We start from the raw sequence: 23,572 nt of genomic DNA, 5'->3' as shown, positions 1-23,572 counted from the left end.
TAAAATACCTAGTTCATCAACAATACAAGATATTACAGTACATCAGTTTATAATGTTGACACAGAAATTAATTCTGTTCATGTTTCATGAACCAAACCTAACTATGACAAACTAAATTTATTGCATTCTTGCTAGAAAATTTTTCAATTTTCTCTTTCTTCTTTGTCAAACAATATACTATTTACAGTGAAAAATAATCAACATCAGCATCCAATTCACATTACTGAGGTGTGACATACCCTGAGGTAAACTTATACTATGCCTAACATTATTTTATTTTCGGTTGCACATTTATCCTATCTTCCGTGATCAGAATTCGGTCTGTTTGAGAAAGACCTAAAATCTGTATCTTTCCCTCTTACAGGCAAAAACATTACAAATAAATAAAATAAAAAAGATTATGAATATTTGTATTATGTCTCGCTTTTACCAAGTTTGAAAAGGGTATCTGTTGGTTAATTTCAGTACTGTCGGTTACTGTCGACAGTAAGTCCAAATTTCTTCAGCTAAAATTGGTCAGTGCTAACTGAAATTTGAATCACTGCCCCCAGTGGCAGTGATAAATGTATCACTGCCACTGGGGGCAAAATGTTTAATTTTAAGTTTCATTTTAGAGTGAGAATCAGCACTGTAAAAATAATTCCTGTAAAAAAACAGTAAATTACTGGCAGCTGTGGTTGCCAGCATCATACTGTAAAAATACAGTGAGAGACCATTTTTTAAATGAACAGAAAGATACTGTTTTTACAGCTACAGTACACAACTGTATTTTTGCTGCTTATTGCTGTTAAATTACATACTAGTCCACCCCATCTCAATTTTAAAAAGATTTTATTCCCTACATTTTGTATTTGTCAATGTGGATTACAAAATTGAAACAAAGTCAATGAAAAAGACTCGAAAAAAAAAACGTGATGAAACAGATACAGTTAATAATCAATGCAACCACTGTGTTGCTACAAAATAAGAGCACTGTCAACAAACCAAAATACAAAAATGGCGTACAAATCGACATAAAAATTAGGCTTCAACACGATACAATACCCACCCCCCCACAAAAAAACACATTTTGGGGAGTTGGGGAGTTTCAGCTCCATTTTAAATAAAGTCCCATTTAAAGCCTCTCAGCTCTTCTACCTCGTCAGTTACCTTTGGATTGACGGTCGCTGTTTGTTTTGGGGTTTTTTGCACTGTTTTTCCAGTTAGACACAACTTATCTCCACACAGCCTTAGTCCCCTTCTCAGCATTTATTTCACTGAATCGTCTGAAAAATAACAGAGGGGAAGATTTTCAGAGAATAATATTACATTTTGGACTGTTCCTCACAAACATGAAAAAGCTTGTGTGAATGTTCTTTAAAAAGTCTCCTTTTTTGATCCATGGAAGAAAGAAAGTCATGGGTGAACTGTTTCTTTAAAGGAATAGTTAACCCAAAAGTCCTTTCATAATTGTAACACGTTCCTACGTTCCTGGGCAATGGAGGAGACAGGAGACAGCGAACAGTCAAAGGTGAGTATTTTATTACTCTGTCTGTGTCTTACAAAGCTTAAACAAAAAGGGCTCTCGGTGGCCAAACACACAAACAGGTCAACAGTATAACATATAGCTTCTGGAACAGGCTCTGGTGTCTCTCTCCCACTCTGACCCAGGTGACGACCCAGGTGACGAGCCATACCGCTCTCTCTCTCTCGCAGACCGACACATGACCACGCCCCCAATGTCACAATAATTGACTTACCTTTAAGCCATCCCAGACGTGTATGAGTTTCCTTCTTCAGCAGAACCAAAGTGAAGATTTTTATAAGCACATTTCAGATCAGTTTGTACATACAATACAAGTAAATGGGTGCCATCAGGCTGCTGGCTGTTTGAAGGTCCAAAAGGCATATTTATGCAGCATAAAAGTAATCCACACAACTTCAGTTGATCAGTTAATGTCTTCTGAAGCAAACCGATAGGTTTGTGTAAAAAATAAATCAATAGGGGACTGGGTAGCTCAGCGAATAAAGGCACTGACTACCACCCTTGGAGTCGCAAGTTCGAATCAACGGCATGCTGAGTGACTCCAGTCTGGTCTCCTAAGCAACCAAATTGGCCCGGTTGCTAGGGAGGGTAGAGTCACATGGTATAACCTCGTCGTGGTCGATATAATGAGGTTCTCGCTCTCTATGTGGGGAGCATGGTTAGTTGTGCGCGTATGCCGCGGAGAATAGCGTGAAACCTCCACACATGCTATGTCTCAGCAGTAACATGCTCTATAAGTCACGTGATGAGATGCACGGATTGACTCAGAGGCAACTGAGATTTGTCCTCCGCCACCCGGATTGAGGCGAGTCACTACGCCACCACAAGGACTTAGAGCGCATTGGGAATTGGGCATTCCAAATTTGGGAGAAATTGGAAATAAAAAAATATATATATAATAATAACATTTAAAATAATAAAACAAATAGATAATTACAAATTTACATAATCGCTTCCTGCCAGCAGTTTTTGCATCGGTGACGTAAGTGCAATGGCACATTCTTGAGAGAATTGTCTTCAGAGGAACGAACGTCACGTGATAGTTAGTTCATTTCAGCAGCGTCTCTACATTGGGGCAAGTGGGGCTAAGCCCCGGCAGAGGTGGTGCCAAATTGCATTACATCATCATAAATGTATATTAAGAAATAATATATTTTCTGCAACTTAAACATGTTTTACTTTATATACATGAAAAAAGTAATATTCGTTTGAGAAATATTATTATTATCAATGTCTGTTTCATAAAATCCATTTAAATGTTCTCATTGCTATGCGTGGGGCTAGCCCTTCATCCTCAATGTTAATCAACAGAGATCTGGAGAACGTCTGTTCAATGATGGCTGGAGGGTCTAGTTTGCCTTTGCCCCAGAGCCAATCAAAAGCTTTGACCATATTTATGTCAAGCTGCCTCGGAAGTTACCGGGTGCAGAGTAGACTTCATTGGTAAGTTTTAAAAGCAAATTAGTTTCTAATGTGCTGCTGGTTGGATTAGTTGAAGTGCACCGTTCATCATTTCAATGAATTGTATTGCATTACATTGAGGTGTTGTGTTGTTGATTCATTATTTTGTATTAGACTACAATTACTGCAAAATATTGGGAGTCTGAAATCTTGATTTGTTTTGTTATGCTATGCTGTTCATTCAAGTTAGTGAGATCATATGCACACCCTTTGAGGATTTGCCTATTTGTGGTTTACTTTCACGGTCACTTGAGCTTTTTGCCGTTGATGTGCACGTCTTAGTGGTGTTTTGTGCTGAGATTAAATCATTAGGGATGTTTGTGTGGCATCATGTATGCATATTAATACCAGGGAATAAACAGGGCACATGGACAGCGGGAATGTGAGGGACAGAGAAGGAAGTCAAAACTGATGCACTAGGTTAAAATGTTTTTCTGGCTTCTTATTTATCTGCCAAAATGATGGACAGAATTTGGAATTATTGGTCAAATATTTGATTGTTAAGTGATTGTTAAGTGATTGTTTGTGCCCCACACTAAATAATGAACCTAAGACCCCACTGGTTCATTTCAAACAGAAACACAGCGCTTGGCAGAAGCAACAATTTAAAGTAAAAAAAAATTCAATTATTGATTTGTTTTTTATCCAACCTATTGGTTTGCTACAGATGACATTAATTGATCGACTGGAGTCATGTGGATTAATTTTAAACTGCCTAAATATGCCTTTTGGACTGTCAGACAGCCAGCAGTCTGATGGCACACACCTACTTGCATTGTATGGACAAACTGAACGGAAATCATCTTGTAAAAATCTTCACTTCGGTTCCACTGAAGAGGGAAAGCTGGGATGGCTTAAAGATAAGTAAATAATGAGAGGATTTTCATTTTTGGGTAAACTAAACCTTTAACCACTGGAGTCATATGCTTTTAAATGCTAGAAACTTTTGTTTCCTTTATGTGATATTTGGAGCTACAAATAAAATGACCTATAAATGGTCTGCACTTATAAACTTTTTTTTTAACCTTAGAGGTTACCAAAGTGCTTTACACTGTGTCCCAATCACCCATTCACACACACACTCATACACCAATGTCGGCAGAGCTGCCATGCAAGGTGCTAGCCTGCCATTGGGAGCAACGTTGGGTTCAGTGTCTTGCCCAAGGACACTTCGGCATGTGGAGTCGTGTGGGCCGGGAATCGAACCACCAACCCTGCTATTAGCAGCTGACACGCTCCACCACCTAATATCATTATTTGTGTTCCGCAGTTCCTTTGAGTCATCATACATATTAATGACAATTTAACAAACAAGTAACAAGTGCAAGCTTGTCACCTTCTAAAGACTTCCAGTGTGGATGCTTCCTCCTGGCAAGTCCAGTGAGAAAAGTTGTCTGCACACACTCGCAGATTATTCGGCCTTCAATGCTGACCAACCATTTTTTCATCCATTACCCAAGTATATCGCCTTGACCTTAAAGTAATGAATAAATAGATTAATGTTTAATTAATGTTCTTAGGAAAGATGGATATAGACAAGACAGTGGGAAAATTATACCAGCTCTGACAATGTCACACATCTCTCATCTTCCAAGATAACTGATAAACAGACAATAAAAGTAAATGATAACTGATGCTGTCAGCCACTAGAAAGAAAGTTATATGGTTTTGTGAGTAAATGATGACAGTATTTTCATTTCTTTATGTTTGACTATCCTTTGAAGAACTGAGAACTTTGTTTTAGTGAAACAAAATTCTGTACGTTTTTCTAATCTGATGTAGCCTACTTACCAAGCAGGGTCACAGGTAGATTACCCATCTTCTAAATGTCAGCTGGAGTGGCAGACATTTAATGGCAAAGATAACAATTTGAGATGACTGACTGTAACTGCAGATTAAAAACGAATAAATAAAAAGCTGAAAGTGCTAGTTGTTGTTGATATTCTGAAGACAGGCATATTCCACTCTTAACAGCTGTTCATACTGTAAAACAATAAATACTGTGTATGAATATGAATATAAACGTACGTTTTGTTGAAGGATGTGTCCTTGTTGGCTTTCTGCGAAGTGAGCCATTAGGAGATGAACTACATTCTGACAACTCCTCTTCAAGAGAAACATAATGTAAAGAGTAGCAAACCTCTCTTGTTATCAAGCTATTGATGCCCTCAAGTCTCGAGAACAAAAAGTATTTTTAGAGAAAGGGCAAGAGCGAAGTACAGCATGTTCCTCTCTTCATGCCTCTAAAAGTACTGCGTTCAAACCAGCCACAATTTGAATATGCATGTCGTTAAAAGTGTAACCACAAGATACATAAATGTAAAAATAGTCATTGATTTTGTTGTTCCTTATCTCCCACTTTTCTTTTACTAAGGTGACATTTAGGAAAATGTGCATGCTATATACTGTGTAACTTTAGGTTACTTACCAGATGGCGTGTGTGATTTGACGGAAGCAAATGCAGACTGATTGTGTGTGTAACTAGTACCTGTCATACCTTGCTCATTCACCCCTTTGCCTGAGTAAAGTACGCTAGCCTGTCATCTGCATAACAATAGTGGCTTCACTGGATGTTTTTAATCTTAGTAATAGATAACTAAGAAATTATACAATCACAGGTAAAGTTGCAAATAAATGTGGCAGAAAATCTAAAATGTCTCCCTCAAAAATGCACACGCAAAAAAAAAAAAATAACAGTATCATTCTGTTTCTGGTCATCATGCAATTAAAATCGTCCAAGTCCACCCATAATACATTGTGAAAACAGTATCTTACTGCTATTCCTAGTAAGCTACTACTAAATTTACTGTACATGTAAATTTACAGGAATGTTTGAGGGGAAACCAAAAACAACCTGAATTTTTGGCAGAACATAACCAAAAACGGGAACAAAGTCCCTTTCAATTCATCCGGAGGGAAAACATAACCGATTAATAAGTGGTTAATTTAATTCCGAATTTCAAATTTTTTTTTCTTCATGAAACCAGTCTAAATAGTTTATTACAGTACATTTTCGGAATCATACCACTTCCTGTTGCCAAAAAAAAGAGGCTCTTCTCTGAACTTAAGCTAGTAACTGGCCCAATTTAGTTGCTTAGGAGACCTGGCTGGAGCCACTCAGCACGCCCTGGATTCAAACTCACGACTCCAGGGGCGATAGTCAACGTCAATACTCACTGAGCTACCCAGGCACGGCAAGATGTATTTTTTTAAATATTTGACATTTTTGGGGATATATTTAATATTTAGAATACATTTCTTGAAAAGACGATATTTTATATAGGCTACTTACTGTATACTTTGCGTGTTATGATTTCTATGCTGATAAGTCCCCCACATTTCTAATTATAACTTATATTAGTTGAGGCAAGTCCCTTATTTTGAGGATATTTTTCCAGATCAGGTCCCTTTTTTTGAGAGATAGATTTGGTAACACTGCAACTGATACAACACCCATCCTTAGCATAGAGTACTGTCATTTATAAAAATAATAATAAAAAACCTTGTTAACCGTTCTTTCATTTTTTTAACCGGTTACCAATTGGAAAAGGAGGCAGCGAAACGCTGGAACTGGTACAAAAAACGAAAAATACTGTTTCTGCTCAGTGGCGAGAGTGCGACCTCCAAATTGCATTCATCATTGATTAAGAGAACACCGTAACTTCCTGGTTTCTATGTGATCTGAAACCATGTTTCTTTGGCTGCTTACACAATGTGCTATCAGTAGTGCAACTTTTGAATTGATACAAAAATGTCTGATTGGAGATGCCGCTTGTAACTCAGCAGAAAGGGGGCGATGTCAGGGTAATGGAATAGTCGATAGCAACATGTCGTATTCCCATGTGATCATGTCAGGAGAACCGAGGTTCTTTCAGATAATGGTATAAACTCTAAAGCTGAACAGAGGCCAAACAAGTATCTATTTTCATGTGCTTTATAATTTTGTAATTTTTTAGAAACCTTAGTTCAGTGCATGGTGTTTAATTTACTTGGTTCACTGTTGCGAATGGTGTTGTACAAAGGTATTATTGCTTAATGGCCATTTTTATATATCTCTGTACAGGTGGCAAACCTCCTTAGACTCTTCCAGATGCCCCAAATTAGCTATGCTTCTACTAGTGCCAAGCTTAGCGACAAATCCCGTTATGATTATTTCGCCCGAACTGTCCCACCAGACTTCTATCAGGCCAAAGCCATTGCTGAGATCCTACGCTACTTCAACTGGACCTACGTTTCCACTGTAGCCTCAGAAGGTGACTACGGCGAAACGGGTATCGATGCCTTCCAAAAAGAGGCCAGAGTGCGCCAAATCTGCATTGCAACTTCAGTCAAAGTCAGCCGCTCGGTAAACCGAGGGAACTACGAAAATATAATTCGGTCACTTCACCAAAAAGCCAATGCCAGAGTCGTGATCCTCTTCACCAAAAGCGAGGATGCTAGGGAGCTGCTCTCGGCCGCAACCCGGATGAATGCTACTTTCATTTGGGTGGCTAGCGATGGATGGGGGGCACAAGAGAGTGTTGTACATGGCAGCGAAAAAGCCGCCAATGGGGCCTTCACAATTGAGCTATCCTCATACTCCATACGGGAGTTTGAGGACTATTTTACCAAGCTCACACCTGAGCTAAACACACGCAACCCATGGTTCAGGGAATTCTGGGAGCATAGATTTAGCTGTAACCTACACGAACACGGCTGTGCCAGTAATAGCCTGAGGAATGGATTGTTCAAGCCAGAATCAAAGATCATGTTTGTGGTGAATGCAGTCTACGCCATGGCCTACGCCCTGCACAACATGCTCCAAGCTGTGTGCCCCAACACCACGAAAGTGTGCGATGCCATGAAGCCAGTGAATGGGAAGAGGTTCTACCGTGAGTTTATACTCAAGACTAAGTTTGATGGTGAGTAGAACTGGCAAGCATATGAGACCTTACAGGTTACCTGCAAGGAAGCATGTAAGTCTCAGTCACTATTGTAATGATAGAATTTTCATTATTTTAATTAACTTTAAGGTCCCATTTCTTGCACTAACACATATTCTTGCAATAGTACATGTCCTTCAGTCCTATGAAGAAGATCTTCAATTATCCATCTAAATTTAGAACTAACCCATAATTTGTATTCATCAAAATCTCCAATCTTCCAATTCAGATCATGTTGTGTCTTTCCACAGAAAGTATCAGATATAATTACATTTATAAACGTGAATGCAATCTTAGACAGGATATTCAGAGTTAGTCTGGGAGTGGACAATATGCTGTATTTTAGTATGAATAAGACACATTTTTTTTTATAGTTGCCACATTTGGATATGAATGTTACTTTTACAGATACATACTCTAAATAGTAAAAAATTAAACATTTTAATTGATAGTTCATTTTGGGGTGAATTTAATCACTTTTGAACTAATGTCATAGGTGCAACTCAATGGCTTCTGGTCAAGCTGCTAGAAAATGTACCTTAAGTTTTTAACTCTGGTTATACTGCATTTAAACAAGACATCTTATTTTTACCTTTTCAGCACCTTTCAGACCTGCCGACACTGAGAATGTGGTGCGGTTCACCTCATTGGGTGACAGCTTGGGTCGCTACAACATCTTTAACTATCGCCAAGAGGAGAATAAATTTGTGTACAGGAAGGTGGGCTACTGGGCACAGGGCTTAGTGCTCAATACCAGTATGGTACCCTGGGTTGGTGAAGCCGTACCTACATCCCAGTGCAGTGACCCGTGTCAACCCAATGAAGCTAAAAGCATGCAACCTGGAGACGTGTGCTGCTGGATTTGTATCCCATGCCAGCCTCACCAATATCTCCTAGATGAATTTACCTGTGTGGACTGTGGTTTTGGAGAATGGCCCCTCGCCAACCTGACAGGTTGTTATGAGCTTCCCGAGGAGTATATCCACTGGTCAGATGCATGGGCAGTGGGACCGGTCACCATTTCTTGTCTGGGAATGCTTTGCACGATTGCTGTGGCTGGGGTTTTCTTCCGAAATAATGACACTCCGGTGGTGAAAGCTAGCGGTCGAGAACTTTCATACATCCTGCTGCTTGGTGTGCTCCTGTGTTATGCCATGACCTTTATTTACATCGCTAAACCCTCTACATTTGTGTGCGCTCTGCGTCGTCTTGGCCTCGGGACGTCCTTTGCCGTTTGCTATTCGGCTTTGCTGACGAAGACGAATAGGATTGCACGAATATTTGGTGGGGCACGAGACAGTGCCCTGCGACCACGCTTCATCAGCCCTGCCTCTCAGGTGGCAATCTGCGCCATGCTGATCTCAGCCCAGCTGTTGGTTGCCCTCGTCTGGCTCCTGGTTGAGGCACCAGGGGTAAGGAAAGAGGTGGGCCCAGATAGACGAGATGCAGTGACTCTGAAATGCAACAGTCTGGATTCTAGTATGCTGGTGTCCCTCACCTACAACTGCATCCTCATCATACTCTGCACCTTCTATGCTTTCAAGACCAGAAAGTGTCCGGAGAACTTCAACGAGGCCAAGTTCATTGGCTTCACCATGTACACCACCTGCATTATCTGGTTGGCCTTCCAGCCCATCTTCTATGTCACCGCCAGTGACTACAGAGTAAGTCGGACAAAAAGTTGTATTCATCCAAAGTTTTCATCCAGTTTCAGACAGAATTGAATTAATCAAATAGCCACTTGTTTGAACTTCACTTAAACAACAATAAGCCTGCTTGGACTATGACTTTTAGTTATCTCTAATATAGTCTCAACTTCAGACAGCATACCTACAATCTGTTCACCAACCGACCGATGCATATTGCACACACAAATCGTAAGCACTTTCTAAATCTGGCAAACCCTAATTCAATGGCTTTACACAACTTCTGCAAATAAGGGGTCACAGGATTTTACCAGTCTGCCTTGAAACAAAATTGTTCTTACAAGGTGCATGCCAGTCTGTTATAGTGTTATCATTAATTTCAGATAAGCCAAACAGCACATAAAAACAAAACATACTGTAGTTGGTCACTGTACAATATCTGTGATGGTCAAACATTCCTGTTAAATGTGCGGTTCTTTGTCAGACTAATATGCAAAGTGGACCAGACTTTATGCCGATAGTGCAAAGTCTAGATACTGAAGTAAGGATAGGAATCTTAAGGAATTTACAGATTTCGGTTGCAATTCCTCTTAGTGATTCCAGTTCCTTTATGATTCTTTTAGTACTTTTGAGGAAGAAATATTTGGAAATTCATAAGAAAATAAATTCTTATTGGATTTACTGCCTGTTACCAAATTATTAGATCATTTCATGTTTTAACAGAACAGATTCTTGCAAAAGGTCTGTTTACACAGACTTTTTTCAGATTAACAATTTTTATTGATTCTCATAAATGAACACAGAAAAACAAAACATATATACACAAAATCAATCAATCTTAACCCCCACTGTTGCCCCTCCCTCCCAATCCCCAATCCCCAACCCGACCCCAAAAACATCCCTGTGGTCGCAAATTATATAGACACACAGACACAAAAAAATTTATAATATAAAATTACATTAAAATTTTAAATAAATAAACAAATATAAAATATAATAAAAATAATCACCCATCCATAAATGATATACATACCCACCCCATTTCCCCACAAACCCATTTTACTTCCCCATTCTTCTAAATGACCCCTCCTCAAAGGCCGCCACCCTTCCTATCTCAGAGCACCACTCCTGACGGTGGGTGCTCCAGCTGACCTCCAACCCCTTAAAATGGTCTGTCTGGTGATCATGACACTGGTTAAGACCCAACTATTTATGTGTCTATTTTCAATGTCAATGATAATGATACAGAGTCTGGGGCAAAATGATCCCCAAGTGCCAAATAAATCGCACAGAGTCACACCAGACTCTGAACCTTCAACTAAAACTCCTGAATCTCAACACACCCCCAAAAGACATGGGTTATGTCTCCATCCTCTGATTGGCATCGCCAGCAGGTGGGTGTGTCTTTAAGACCAAGCCTATACAATCTAGAGGTTGTCCAATAGAACTGAAGTAAAATCTTGAATTGCATAAGGAGCACCCTCGCGTCTCTAGATCCAGTCTTGAAATTGTTTTGAATTCCAGCACATTCTCCCTCTTCCAATTCCAAGTTTAAATCTTTCTCCCATAATCTCTTGAGAGTGGCCGAGGTTCCATCCCCCAGACTCTGAATTAACAGGGAGTAATACACTGATGCCTCATGACCTTTTCCAAAAGCAGTAATCACCACTCTCATAGTATCTGCCACTTTAGGGGAGCGAATGCTAGTCCCGAAAGTAGTACAGAGCAAGTGGCACGGCAGTAGATATCTAGAGAACTGAGATCTGGGGATCCCAAAATGTTGAACCAAATTTTCAAAGGATCTCAACACACTACTCTCATATAGGTCACAGAGTGTAATATCCCCCCTCACAATCCACTCTGACTAGCAGAAAGGGGACTTAATAATACATAGTTTAGGGTTCAGCCATAAGCTTGTGGCAACATTTAGATAAATATCAGAATTAAACACTCTGGACACATTTGTCCATACCGAGTGCAAATGTGAAATAATGGGGTGTAGTTTAACTTCTCTGGTTAGATTGATAGAAAGGCTTTACAATGGCAAAATAGGTCCAATAACTTTTTGTTCAATACAAAGCCAGGGAGGGGCTCTTTCAGGTGAAAGCGACCAATGATCCAAATGTCTGAGACAGAACACATAATAATAAAACAAAATCTTGGATACGCCTAGCCCACCTTTGTCAATTGGCCTATGCAGTTTACTGAAATTTAATCTGGTACGCTTTCCATTCCAAATGAAAGACTTTGCTATGCTATCTATAAAGAGTGACTGTAGCAGGTAGTTGAATTTTGGAATACGGTTAATTTTAATAACATTAACCTTCCCAATCATTGTTAAATGTAATGGAGCCAACCTGCCCACATCGCTCGAAAACCTTTTTATTAAAGGGTCAAAATTAACTCTAAATCAGACAAATTTGCTGGGAATAAAATACACAAATACTTAATGCCCTGTTTCGGCCACTGGAAGCTACTACTGCCCAGTAACGGTGACCTGTTACTGGGCAGTATGCTGTCAGAGCAAAAGCTTCGGATTTAGCCCAATTGACTTGACTTGACTATTCTGAGAATTTAGAAAAGGAAATAATAAATCTGTGGAGGCAAGGCAAAGATCTAGTTGGGTCAGAGATGAATAATAAAATATAATTTGCGTAAAGCGAAAATCATCCTCCTTTCTTATTGCGGCTGCTATTGGTTCCAGGGCAAGACGGAACAATAATGGGGAAAGAGGGCAACCCTGCTGGGAGCCCCTATCCAGTCATCTGAAATGTATCCATTTGTTTGTACTGCCACCACAGGGTGTCTATAAAGTAACTTAATCCATCCAATAAAAGTATTCCCAAACCCACATATTTTCAAAATCTTAATAATCCCAATCAAAGGCCTTTTCGGCGTCAAGTGAGATGGCAGCGACCGGAGTCTGATCACTCACCACTGACCACATGATTTTGTTGAAACACCTAATGTTGTCAGAAGAGTTGCGGCCCCGAATAAACCCCACCTGATCTATATGTATAAGAGATGACAAAACTTTACTTAATCGGTTAGCCAAAATGTTTGACAATATTTTAACATCATTTGGATCTTTGTCCTTTTTAAGAATCAGACTGATCTGGGCTTGTGCCATTGTTGGCAGAACAAAACATCTAACAAATGTGGAGCCAGTTCTGTAGCATAAGATCTAAAAAATTCAGCGGCAAAGCCCTATGGCCTTGCCAGTAGGCAGGTATTTCACTGAGGGAATAGTAGAAAAAGACTCTCTCTGCTTTATATATCTAGCCAAATGTTTTCATGCTTTGTACCCCGACTCAAAATATGAATGTCTTGCCCTGAATAACCAAAACTCCAATTTCCACGACAAAATAGTAACCTCTATTTCAATCAGGTCAATTCTCTGAGGCCATCAGACAACATTCGGCGCTACAGCTCTGCTTCGGCACTTTTAATATTCCCTTCCAACTCAATGAGTTCTTGTGCTTTGGATTTCGATGATTTTGCATGCAACATCCCTTCAAGATCTATAAAAAAGCCCTGATTATCAGCGTTATGTGCGTAAATATTAGCCAAAATGAACCTTTGCCCTGAATTTCTGCTAAAACAACACTGACTCTTCCTAATTTATCTTTAATCTGTTTGAGACGTTTGAATTGAAGCTGTTTACTTATCAATGTAATGACTCCCCTGCTCTTACTTGAGCCAGCACTAAAGAAAACATGCCCACCCCATATCTTCCCAAATTTCTTGAAGAAACACTATTTCATATATCTTATGCTTAAGAAATAACCTTCCTTTTTTTATGGGATGCCCCAACCCATTCACATTCCAGGTGGTGAAAGATAATCCACTCGTATTAACATTTGACATTTTCATAAATGAGAAAAAAAATTATTCTGTGTCAAAAACAAGATTATAAAGACCACATTCCCCATTAGTGCAACAATCAAACCCCGAACTTCCCCCAAACAAAACAAACAGAAAAAGAAAAACGTGCACATTAACCCCCCACACGAACAGTGCCAACCATACCAAATTTTGTGAGGCAAAATTACATAACAGAAAATACTTTGTTTTTATTCTTCCTTTTAGCTGGAGTTTGTTGTACAAAGAAGGTGTAGATTAATTCACAAAAAATGTCTTGAAGGTGTGTTCCTCCACAAAACAAGCTCCAGCTGCTAGCAGAACCAGCAAAAAAAAACAAGCCGTTCAGTTTCAGGCAGTCAAACGAGTGTTCAGTGAGCCAGCTGTTCATGAGTGCAGCAGATGACTAAATCCTTCCAATGCTAATCCTGCAAAAAAAATTCCACAAAGCAATCTCCAGCCGTTAGGCGGAAACAGCACAAATAGAAACAAAGTAGGCGTCCCGGTTCCTTGGAGGCCACATAAGAAACACATCATGACTTCCTCAGTCCATCAACTTTATTAAAGACATCGCTTGTTGTGGGCATGTAGATATTTTACAGCCATCCTTTGTATCCATTCTCAATCTGGCCGTCAATGCAAAAGATACTTAGTGGATTAGCAGCTAATTCCTTCTCCGATGACTCCAGATAATCAATACGTCTCTCGACGTCCCCGATTCTTGTAACCAACTCAGAGAATTTAGTTTCCATAGCCATAATCGTTCTACGTATTACAGCAAGATCCTCTAAGTCAGCAACAACTTTTGTCAGGATCATAGACATGTTGGACAGGTGACATTGAATGTGTCCCGCCGCACCATCCAAACCGAGTCCCTGGTCTGCGGGCCTGTCAGAGGTTTCAGCTTGAGCACGTAAGTGTCTTTTAATATCTCCAGAGCAAATTTTGAATTTGAATTCTTTGCCATGTTGACTTTAAAGAACAGATATTTAGCAGGGTGTATTGAATCTCGCCAGATTATAGCATAAAAATATATACAAACTAGCAAAGTCCACAGCTCGTCGTTTACATGCCCGCTCCTCGCATGGCGTCACATGACTCCCTCTACACAGACTTTTTTAACAAATAATTATTAGTAATTAATTATTTTGTATAAAATAAAATACTATTAATTACAACAAAACTTATGTTTTGAATCTTTAACTACACATTTACAGTACATATCAACAACCATCCAGTAAATACAACAGGGTCCTGATCACCTTGTCTGGGATTATTTTGCGACCAGCTGACTTTGGCTTACTTATTATGACACTGATACTACAGCAAAGATGAGTGTTAAATTGGTACTTAATAGTATTAGAGTAAATTTGTTTCCTTTTGTAGACTAATTAAACCCCCCCCAAAAAAATCACATGACATGTTCTCGGAAAGTGCCTCAATGCAAACGATCATAAAGATGTATGTAACAGGGTTCCTGCAGAGTTTTTAAAATCAAATTTGAGACTTTTTTCAAGACCTGAACAAATAAATTAATACCGTATCCCCATACCAAAACAAACCAACACAATCTAAAAATAAATAATGAATCACAGACCCTTACTTAAACATTCAGGGGCACACATTCAACATGGCTGTAACATTGCTTATCAGTAAAACACATATATCAGACATGTTTTCCACATATATCACATTAAAATTGGTTTATGTACAATTATAGAAATAAATACAAATTAAGGGTTGACCGATATTGGATTGTGCTGATTTGATAATGTGTTGAAAGAAAGCCAGTTAATCTGCCAATAGTTTTTTTTAAACAAGTAGCCTATATTAAATGTTCTTAGTCTTTTCTTCCTGTGATGGAAAGGGCTAGACAGAGGCTACAAGTGTATTTAAATTCCAGATGCACTTTATTGATTCATAGCCTGGAACTTTTTACTTTAAAGGCACTTTAACTGCGAAATACACAGGGGACTCTTATTTTGAAATGTTTGCGCTTCACTTCTTCCAGCTGCTCATTCAAACAGATAAGGGAAATAAAATGTACACTCCTTCAATAATCTACAATGTATTACAATAAAAACAATTAAAAATTAACATTGTCATTTTTCATCAACACTATATCTTCATGATCAACAGTTGATCTTCAGTGATAGCTTGTTATAGATTTCTGATATGGCTTAATGATTGGGAACTGCTCTGCAACATCTGAAATCACTCACAAGCCCCCGTGTGTTTGAAGAGAATATACAACAGAGCCGTATTTTCACTCAGAAGGATGCTGCGCATACATTTATTTAATTAAATCATATTATTTTGAAGTATGATAATCACTTTAGGTCGTATCACGATTCCTGAATTTCCTCCCCCAAATTTAAGACCCTTTTTTAAATAAAAATTAAGACTTTTGTTGTATCATTTAAGCTATTTAAGACTTTTATGACCTTACATTTTGGAAAACTGAATTTAAGACATTTTAAATTGTGTAAATTTGCACCAGCTCCCTCATAACTCTGCATGCCGGTGTGATCATGTTGACTGATCTTAACTCACTGAGCAACTTAACTGGAATTAGTTATTGGCCTCATAGTAGGTGGAGCTGCAGGTCACACATAAGGATGACGTGGACCAATGGAAATATGAAAGTATTAAACAGCAGGTACAAAGTTTTCCTGAAAGTTTGTGCTGGCAAGCTGTTACATACCACTAAAAAAAACATTTGTTTTGCCATATTTAATTCATAATAACGTCAACCCTGTTCATTCTTCAGTTTCGTATGAACAATACTGGGGCCTTTATGCCACAGAGAAGATAGCTACCCCACAAACCTCCACGCTTTAATCTGCACTACATCTAGTGTTGTCTTGTGAAATGTACAAAAGGCAAAATATAAAAAGTAACATGCACTTTACTATGCAGTCATTTTCATATTACCAAAGGTTAAAACATAATTTCTCATGTTTGCTAATGCTTATTACAAATGTCAACAGACAGTGGCAATTTACAAACATATGCTTCTCTCCTATTCTGCTACTTTTTCCTCATAAAACTCAAGACTGACTTGATGCTTTCTACAACAACAAACATGAGATTACTTTTAGTGTTGTCCTCTGGCTCTTTTAACCAGACAAACTCAATGTGCCAGCACAAACATTCAGCAAAGCGATGCAAGTGTCTAGTCAATATAGAAACACTATCTGAGGGATGAGGGCTGCCTATCACATTTTATCAGGAGACTTGCATTGCTGTTGGGCAAGAGATGTCAGAGCTCTATTAGCGACACAGTAAACACGGTCATCAAGAACACCCCCAGGCTGAGAGAGAGAGAGGCATTTCCTGCATCGCTAGAGTAAACAATTTTCAGACACAATCACACTTCATCCAGAGATAATAATACCAGGATGGATCAGGATCAGGATAGTGGTGTCAATATCAGTGTTGGAGTGCTTTGTAGTGTGAGCCAGTTAACCTTTGGATGGAGGGGAGATAGAACCACATCTGAAGGTTAAGTGTCAGAAATTAGATTTAAAAGATTTATTTGACCAGACGGGGAAAAAATTGGCAGATTTGTATTTATTTATTTATTGAGCTGCTCTCTGTCTGTGGAAGCAGTGAGTAAAAACAAAAAAATACAACCCGGTCTCATAGAATTATATTACTATAACTACGATTTAGCTAAATTCTTTTTTACCAGTTTCCTGGTGAAATAAGAAATTGAGATGCTAAAACAACATCTACTATTTCCTTACACATAAATCAAAGTAAAACGGCAGAATATCTGTTCATAAACACTTTTTGCCATGTTCCTCACATAATATGCTATCTTATCAGATCTAAACACTAATAGTACATGTAATAATAAATTGTTTTAAATATTACCAAGGCCGTTTATTGCCTGGAACATTTTACAAAAGTTAGAAAATATATAAGATAAACAGAGGCCTTATTATGTTTTTAAACAGTATATATTGTTTATTAAATCATTGGCTAAGATTGATATCATAGCATTTTTATATTGTACAATGCATCATAACAAACTATAGGTCGAATGAGGGATATGACTTATAGCAACCTCAAGACATAATTTTTCTGCCTGTTGTTTGACCAGTAGTTATTGATTTCATAATTTGCCCAACATCCTTGCAAGTTCTAATTCTGCCTTTACGAGTTTCCCACTTGGATGTTGCACATGAACAACCCCTCAAGTCGTAATTACGACTGGGGAACTCTGAGATCATTTTGATACCTGAGTTTCCAAAAAGGGAGACGTAAACTTTCAACATGGCGGAGGACAATACGGTTTCTGTAGTGAATGAAGGGTTATTATAAATTTTTTCTAAATACAGCTAATTGTTAGCGCTTGCCATTTCTGTCATATCAATTTACTCTATGTATATCAGCAAACATTTGATGCATGTTATTTTTACACCGTGAAAATAGCTTGTATTTGACCTAAATTCCATTATCGTGTCAAAATTAAAGTTCCTCAAGAAATATGAATGAATGAACCTGGCATCGTCCACGTTTCCTGTTCTTTCTGACAACAAAGTACTTGAACGCGACACTCAAAATGACCACTTCAAATGTTGGAAGTAGGATAATTCTGAAAGCACATGAAGGCAGCATAAGAAGTCAAGTCAAGTGGTTAGTACAGTACACAGTGAAAAGAGACAACGTTCCTCCAGGACCATGGTGCTACATAAAACAAGATAGAACAAACACAGAACCACATGAGACTACACAGACTAAATAACATACCTATATAAAGTGCACGTGCAAATGTGTGCAAAAAGTACGGGACAGTACAATAAATTACTAAAAATTACCAGGACAATAGGCACAATGAGAGACAGTGCAGCGCTGACCAGTACACAGTAGTGCAAAAAGATGACAGTTTCTATAAATGCCAAATGTAAACTATACTGTAAACTATACATACTATGAGATGAGTGTTCTATGCACATAGCATTTGAGGTAGCAGCCAGGTATAAAGGGACAATAATTAAAGTGCAACTCAGGACACGTGTGTGCGTGTGTTTGTGTCAAACCAGTCTCTGAGTATTGAGGAGTCTGCTGGCTTGGGGGAAGAAGCTGTTACACAGTCTGGCCGTGAATGCTTCGGTACCTCTTGCCAGACAGCAGGAGGGTGAAGAGTTTGTGTGAGGGGTGTGTGGGGTCATCCACAATACTGGTTGCTTTGCGGATGCAGTGTTTTTTTGTAAATGTCTTTGATGGAAGGAAGAGAGACCCCGATGATCTTCTCAGCTGTCCTCACTATCCTCTGCAGGGCTTTACGGTCCAAAACGGTGCAAGTCCCAAACCAGGCAGTGATGCAGCTGCTCAGGATGCTCTCAATAGTCCCTCTATAGAATGTAGTGAGGATGGGGGGTGGGAGATGTGCTTTCCTCAGACTTCAAAGAAAGTAGAGACGCTGCTGGGCTTTCTTGGTAATAGAGCTGGTGTTGAGGGACCAGGTGAGGTTCTCCACCAGGTGAACACCAAGGAATTTGGTGCTCTTGACGATCTCCACAGAGGAGCCGTCGATGTTCAGCGGAGAGTGGTCACTCTGTGCTCTCCTAAAGTCAACAACCATCTCTTTTGTTTTGTCCACATTCAGAGACAGTTTGTTGGCTCTACACCAGTCCGTTAGCCGCTGCACCTCCTCTCTGTATGCGGACTCGTCGTTCTTGCTGATGAGACCCACCACGGTCGCGTCATCGGCAAACTTAATGATGTGGTTTGAGCTATGCATTGCTGCACTGTCGTGAGCCAGCAGAGTGAACAGCAGTGGACTGAGCACACAGTGTGGTGGTGGTGGAGATGCTGTTCCCGATCCGGACTGACAGAGGTCTCCCAGTCAGGAAGTCCAGAATCCAGTTGCAGAGGGAGGTGTCCAGGCCCAGCAGGTTCAGCTTTCCAATCAGGTGTTGAGGAATGATTGTGTTGAATGCTGAGCTGAAGTCTATGAACAGCATTCGAACGTATGAGTCCTTTTTATCTAGGTGGGTGAGGGCCAGATGGAGGCGATGGCGTCGTCTGTTGAACGGTTGAAGCAAGAACAACATGACTTCACCTTTGATTCACACTGAAACTATATTTCAAAGTCCCAGAAAAGTAAGACACAAAAAACATTTTCTTCAACCAACTTTGTTGTGTACCCAACAGTAAAGCTTTTTAAAGGAATTCCCATGCATCATGGACACTCGTTGACTGCTTTTCCTTCACAATCTGTTCCTATGTATCCATTAAAAACAAACAGAATAAAAAAAAATGTGTTAAAGAAATGTATACAGTACATACATTTTACACAATTTATTTTTGTCAAGCTTTAAGTACAAGTCTTTAGAAAGGTTTTACGATAAAGTGAAACAAATTTAGTTAACTATTAAATTGTTGCATGACAATGTTATCACTTGCTATTATCAGTTGTCTGAACATGTTCAAATCGTTTATTCCCCGTATAGGTGCAGACCACTACCATGTGCATCTCTGTCAGTTTAAGTGGCTCTGTGGTGCTCGGCTGCCTCTTTGCCCCCAAGATCCACATCATCCTTTTCCAGCCGCAGAAAAATGTGACCACACTGAGGGTCAAAGATAACCGATTCTCCACTGCAGCCACTGCACCAAGTTCCACCTACTCGCAAGGTAGACCACATTCATTCCAAAGCTTGTTCTATGGTAAAATTCATTCATGAAACACAAGGACAAATCTCTGTGTAAATCGTTCGTAAAACCATTCTTACATAAATTGTCAAATTAAACTGAATTGATTTTTATTAAAAAGTTTTACATTTTGCAATTCTTGAAGGGATGAAGGGAGATGTTAGGCAGAACGACAACTTCAGTCATCTCTTTGTTTGGAAAAAGATGCAATGAATGTGAATGTTGATTGAGACTAAAGGCTGAAACATACTTCACGCAAATACGCGAGCACTTGGCCAACGCATGGCCCTGTTGTACAAACTTTACGTGCGCTTTTGCGTTGCTCTGGCAGTTACAAACCTCACACCACAAGGGGGCCAATTTAGGCATCATGAAAATTTTACTCTCTGGTCCAGTGATTTATGAAGTCATAAAGCCATCCCAACATGTCCAAAATGACTGGATATCCATAGCTATTTGCAGCATCTCCACTGCAGACGCCTTTCCATTTCTTCCTGGCTTGGACAAATCGATCCTGTAGTTGTTTCTATTTACTCATTAGTGTCGTTATCAGAAAATAGGGAAGCTGATTCTTGAAGGCAGCTGTTCTTGCCAAGCATTTTCCATCACTGTTTTATTCGAATGAAGAGGGGATGGGGGGGTCATAAATATGTTTGAATAATCTAACTTGTTCAGCAAGACTCTCCTCGAAATGCTGCTCCGCCATGACAGTTGTTGACTGAAAACAGAAAATCCTCTCTAGCGGCGCTTGCGGGAATGCAGCGCATACTTGCGTTGGGTTATGAATTGGTCGCTGACACATTTCACTATGCAACGCCGAGTGGAATCAAATTTGGTGAACTATCACATAAATAATCTCCACTACAATACATTTTTACTTAAATTTTTTTAAAGCAGGGTCTAAAAACTAAATATTTTTCATTTTGGTTCCTTCTGAGCAGAAACTAAATTTTTCCATTCTGGTTCCAGCCTTTCGCAGTCTCCTTTCTAAATGTTTACCAGTTACAACAACATAAAAGAATGGTTCTTTTTAAAATTACAGTACTCTGTGCCAAGAGTGGTGATGCACATTGCAAACTGAGTTTTATGAGTCACTTTTTATATTTGGCTGCTGTTTCCTTTAGAAATGAACACTATAAGCGCTACAAATTTACTGCTTACACAATTATTACTTACACACTTCTAAGTTATTATAGCAAAATGCTTTTACTCTAATGCATCATTTGAAAAACAATACATTTTAACACTTGTATTACAGAACCATCTACATTTACACATTTTACAATACAAGTAGCTTGCGTGGTAGTTCACCTGATACAGTGTTGGTCAACGGACTCGGAAGACCGTGGTTTAAGACCAGCCATGGATGCTCAAAGTGAAATGGAAGTATCATTGAAGTGATACAAAATGAATAGGTTGCTTCAGATCAAATATGCTTTTTATGTCGAATTTGCCCTTTAAAACTCTTTCGGTAATGTTTACATGTTGGTTAAGGGTAAAGACTGTTTTGTTCACCTCTCTATCATTTAGGAAACTATTAGTTAGGTTTAGGCTGAAGTCTTAGGTTAGGGATGTGCATTGTACTCATTAAAACATAAATTAAAAATTCACCTTGCATACATCTGATTACACAATCATTTCACTTGTAAACAGCATGCCATTTTGATTTGCAAAAATGTTGCCATGGTCATGTAAATTTCAGATCAGGCTGAGATATACAGTACCTGTTGCAGTGTTGTCAGATCTCTTAAGTAAAAATGGGACCTGGTCTGGAATAACAAGCTCAAACTAAGGGACTTGCCTCACCCAAAATAAGAGAAAATAGCTTAAGATTTTTCCCACCTGGGAGTGTTATGAAAATAGAAGAACTACATTTTCTAGATCACTAGATGTGCATATTATTGCTATTTAGAACGGAGCTGCAAGAAATGTTTGAGTAATCATAACAAATGATTAAGTGGTAACCTTTTGGTTTTTTTTTACAGCATCAGCCTCAACTATAGTGCCAACTGTGTGTAATGGACGAGAGGTGGTCGATTCTACTACATCATCATTGTGAAGACATGCGTTCCAGCAAGACGGGGGCCAATTTTTTATCAACTAAGCAAAATCTAGAGCTTCTAAAGAGCTAGTTGCAATTTTTTTAGACTTACCCTGTGTTTTATTTGATACTCAATTGAAGTATAGGAAACTTCACCCAAAAATGAAAATTCTATCATCATTTAGTAACCCTCATGTTGTCCCAAACCTTTGTGGTAAAATCTGTTATGCAGAATGTTAGTCTGCCACCAATGTTAGTCTAACTCGATGCATTTTTATTTTTGGGTGAACATTTCCTTCAAATAAATGGGCATCTATATAAATAGGGTCACCACTACAATGACCAAGCATGTTTTCTTTCAATTGCTCAGTAAAGCAATTCTTTATGATCAAGATCAAGTCTTGACCTTTGAGAGTGCAAGAACTATTGTAAATGTGACAAACGATGTGCCAATGTACTACGCTTACATTCAATCACACTCAGGGGCCGTTCGGACCAAACACGTTCTTGTGATATAAAGCAGCTTAATGAATGGAACAGAATGCAGGTGTCATGAGATGCCATAAATTTGTCCTTTTAACGTGACACATCGTCTTATAAATCAGGCGTTACTGATTAGGCGATCAGAGGTTTATCAAGCACGTTTATATAGAAAAGCAATTTTAAAAACAGCGCAGATAGATGCAATAACGCGTTCGGTGTGAACGGACCCTTGGTAATAGAATAAAGGAATGTTTTAAAGAGATAGGAAGCTAAAATGGCAATATGCGCCCCAGATTTCTGTACAATACAAAAGATATTAACTAGTGTCAAGTAATGTTAACAGTAGAGTTCTCAGTCTATTTAACTATATTTCATTGGAGTCACTGGGGATGGGATTATATAAGAATGCTTCAAATAACTGTTTCAGCACATGCAACAACAGTGTCTTCAATGCCAACATGACTTACACAAAATATACTACAATTTGATTATTTTTTATGTACCCCAGGGTATATTATTTAAGATGCTGTATTCTCAGGAAATGGGAGACTGTAACCTATTTCTCTTGTTTTAGTTCAGTGTAGTAAAGTAGTAAACCTTCATTCGGTGATGGGTTTATTGTCCTTTTAGTGTTGTGATGAAATCATGTCTCAAGTTTGGTCCTCATGGAATAGTTTATGGTAGGTGTCATTGCAAGATGGAAAGTAACAATATTCTGTATTGCCCTTTTTTTTTTAAACTTAATTACATTAAAATCGTTGAGGTCAGTTTTGAAAATTAGGTAACAATGCAGACGGTAATGTTTAAATGTGAACTTTGGTGAACCAATACGTGTTTTTCTTGTAATATATGTAAATAAATAATTTTTAAAAAAATAAATAAAAGTCTTTATTTGACTCACAAGTTACACTTTTACAGTTCTAACTAATAAATCCAGATTTTCAATGTCCCCAGGGTTTCATTTGTAAAT

At 38.7% G+C, this 23,572-nt stretch overlaps 1 protein-coding gene and 1 long non-coding RNA gene across 4 annotated transcripts in view; one reads left to right on the top strand and one right to left on the bottom strand.

Moving 5' to 3' along the window:
• The window catches only part of grm2b (glutamate receptor, metabotropic 2b), a 54,704-nt gene extending 31,274 nt beyond the window's left edge, over nucleotides 1-23,430 (top strand). For all 3 annotated transcript variants that reach the window (XM_052101313.1, XM_052101311.1, XM_052101314.1), the window contains 4 exons: nucleotides 7,050-7,887; nucleotides 8,509-9,572; nucleotides 19,880-20,060; nucleotides 22,064-23,430. In XM_052101313.1, the coding sequence (XP_051957273.1) occupies nucleotides 7,050-7,887; nucleotides 8,509-9,572; nucleotides 19,880-20,060; nucleotides 22,064-22,137 (2,157 nt within the window). In that variant the 3' untranslated portion in view covers nucleotides 22,138-23,430. The remainder of the gene's footprint in view (nucleotides 1-7,049; nucleotides 7,888-8,508; nucleotides 9,573-19,879; nucleotides 20,061-22,063) is intronic.
• On the bottom strand, nucleotides 865-5,078 carry LOC127625897 (uncharacterized). The gene is made up of 3 exons (XR_007968381.1): nucleotides 4,778-5,078; nucleotides 4,323-4,460; nucleotides 865-1,265 (listed from the first exon to the last, which is right to left on the bottom strand). It is a non-coding gene; the product is annotated as an uncharacterized LOC127625897 (long non-coding RNA).
• Nucleotides 23,431-23,572: the final 142 nt, after the last annotated feature.

The sequence above is a fragment of the Xyrauchen texanus genome, chromosome 32 (assembly GCF_025860055.1).
Source record: "Xyrauchen texanus isolate HMW12.3.18 chromosome 32, RBS_HiC_50CHRs, whole genome shotgun sequence".
Classification (NCBI taxonomy): Eukaryota; Metazoa; Chordata; class Actinopteri; order Cypriniformes; family Catostomidae; genus Xyrauchen; species Xyrauchen texanus.
This window is presented reverse-complemented; position numbering and strand designations above follow the sequence as displayed.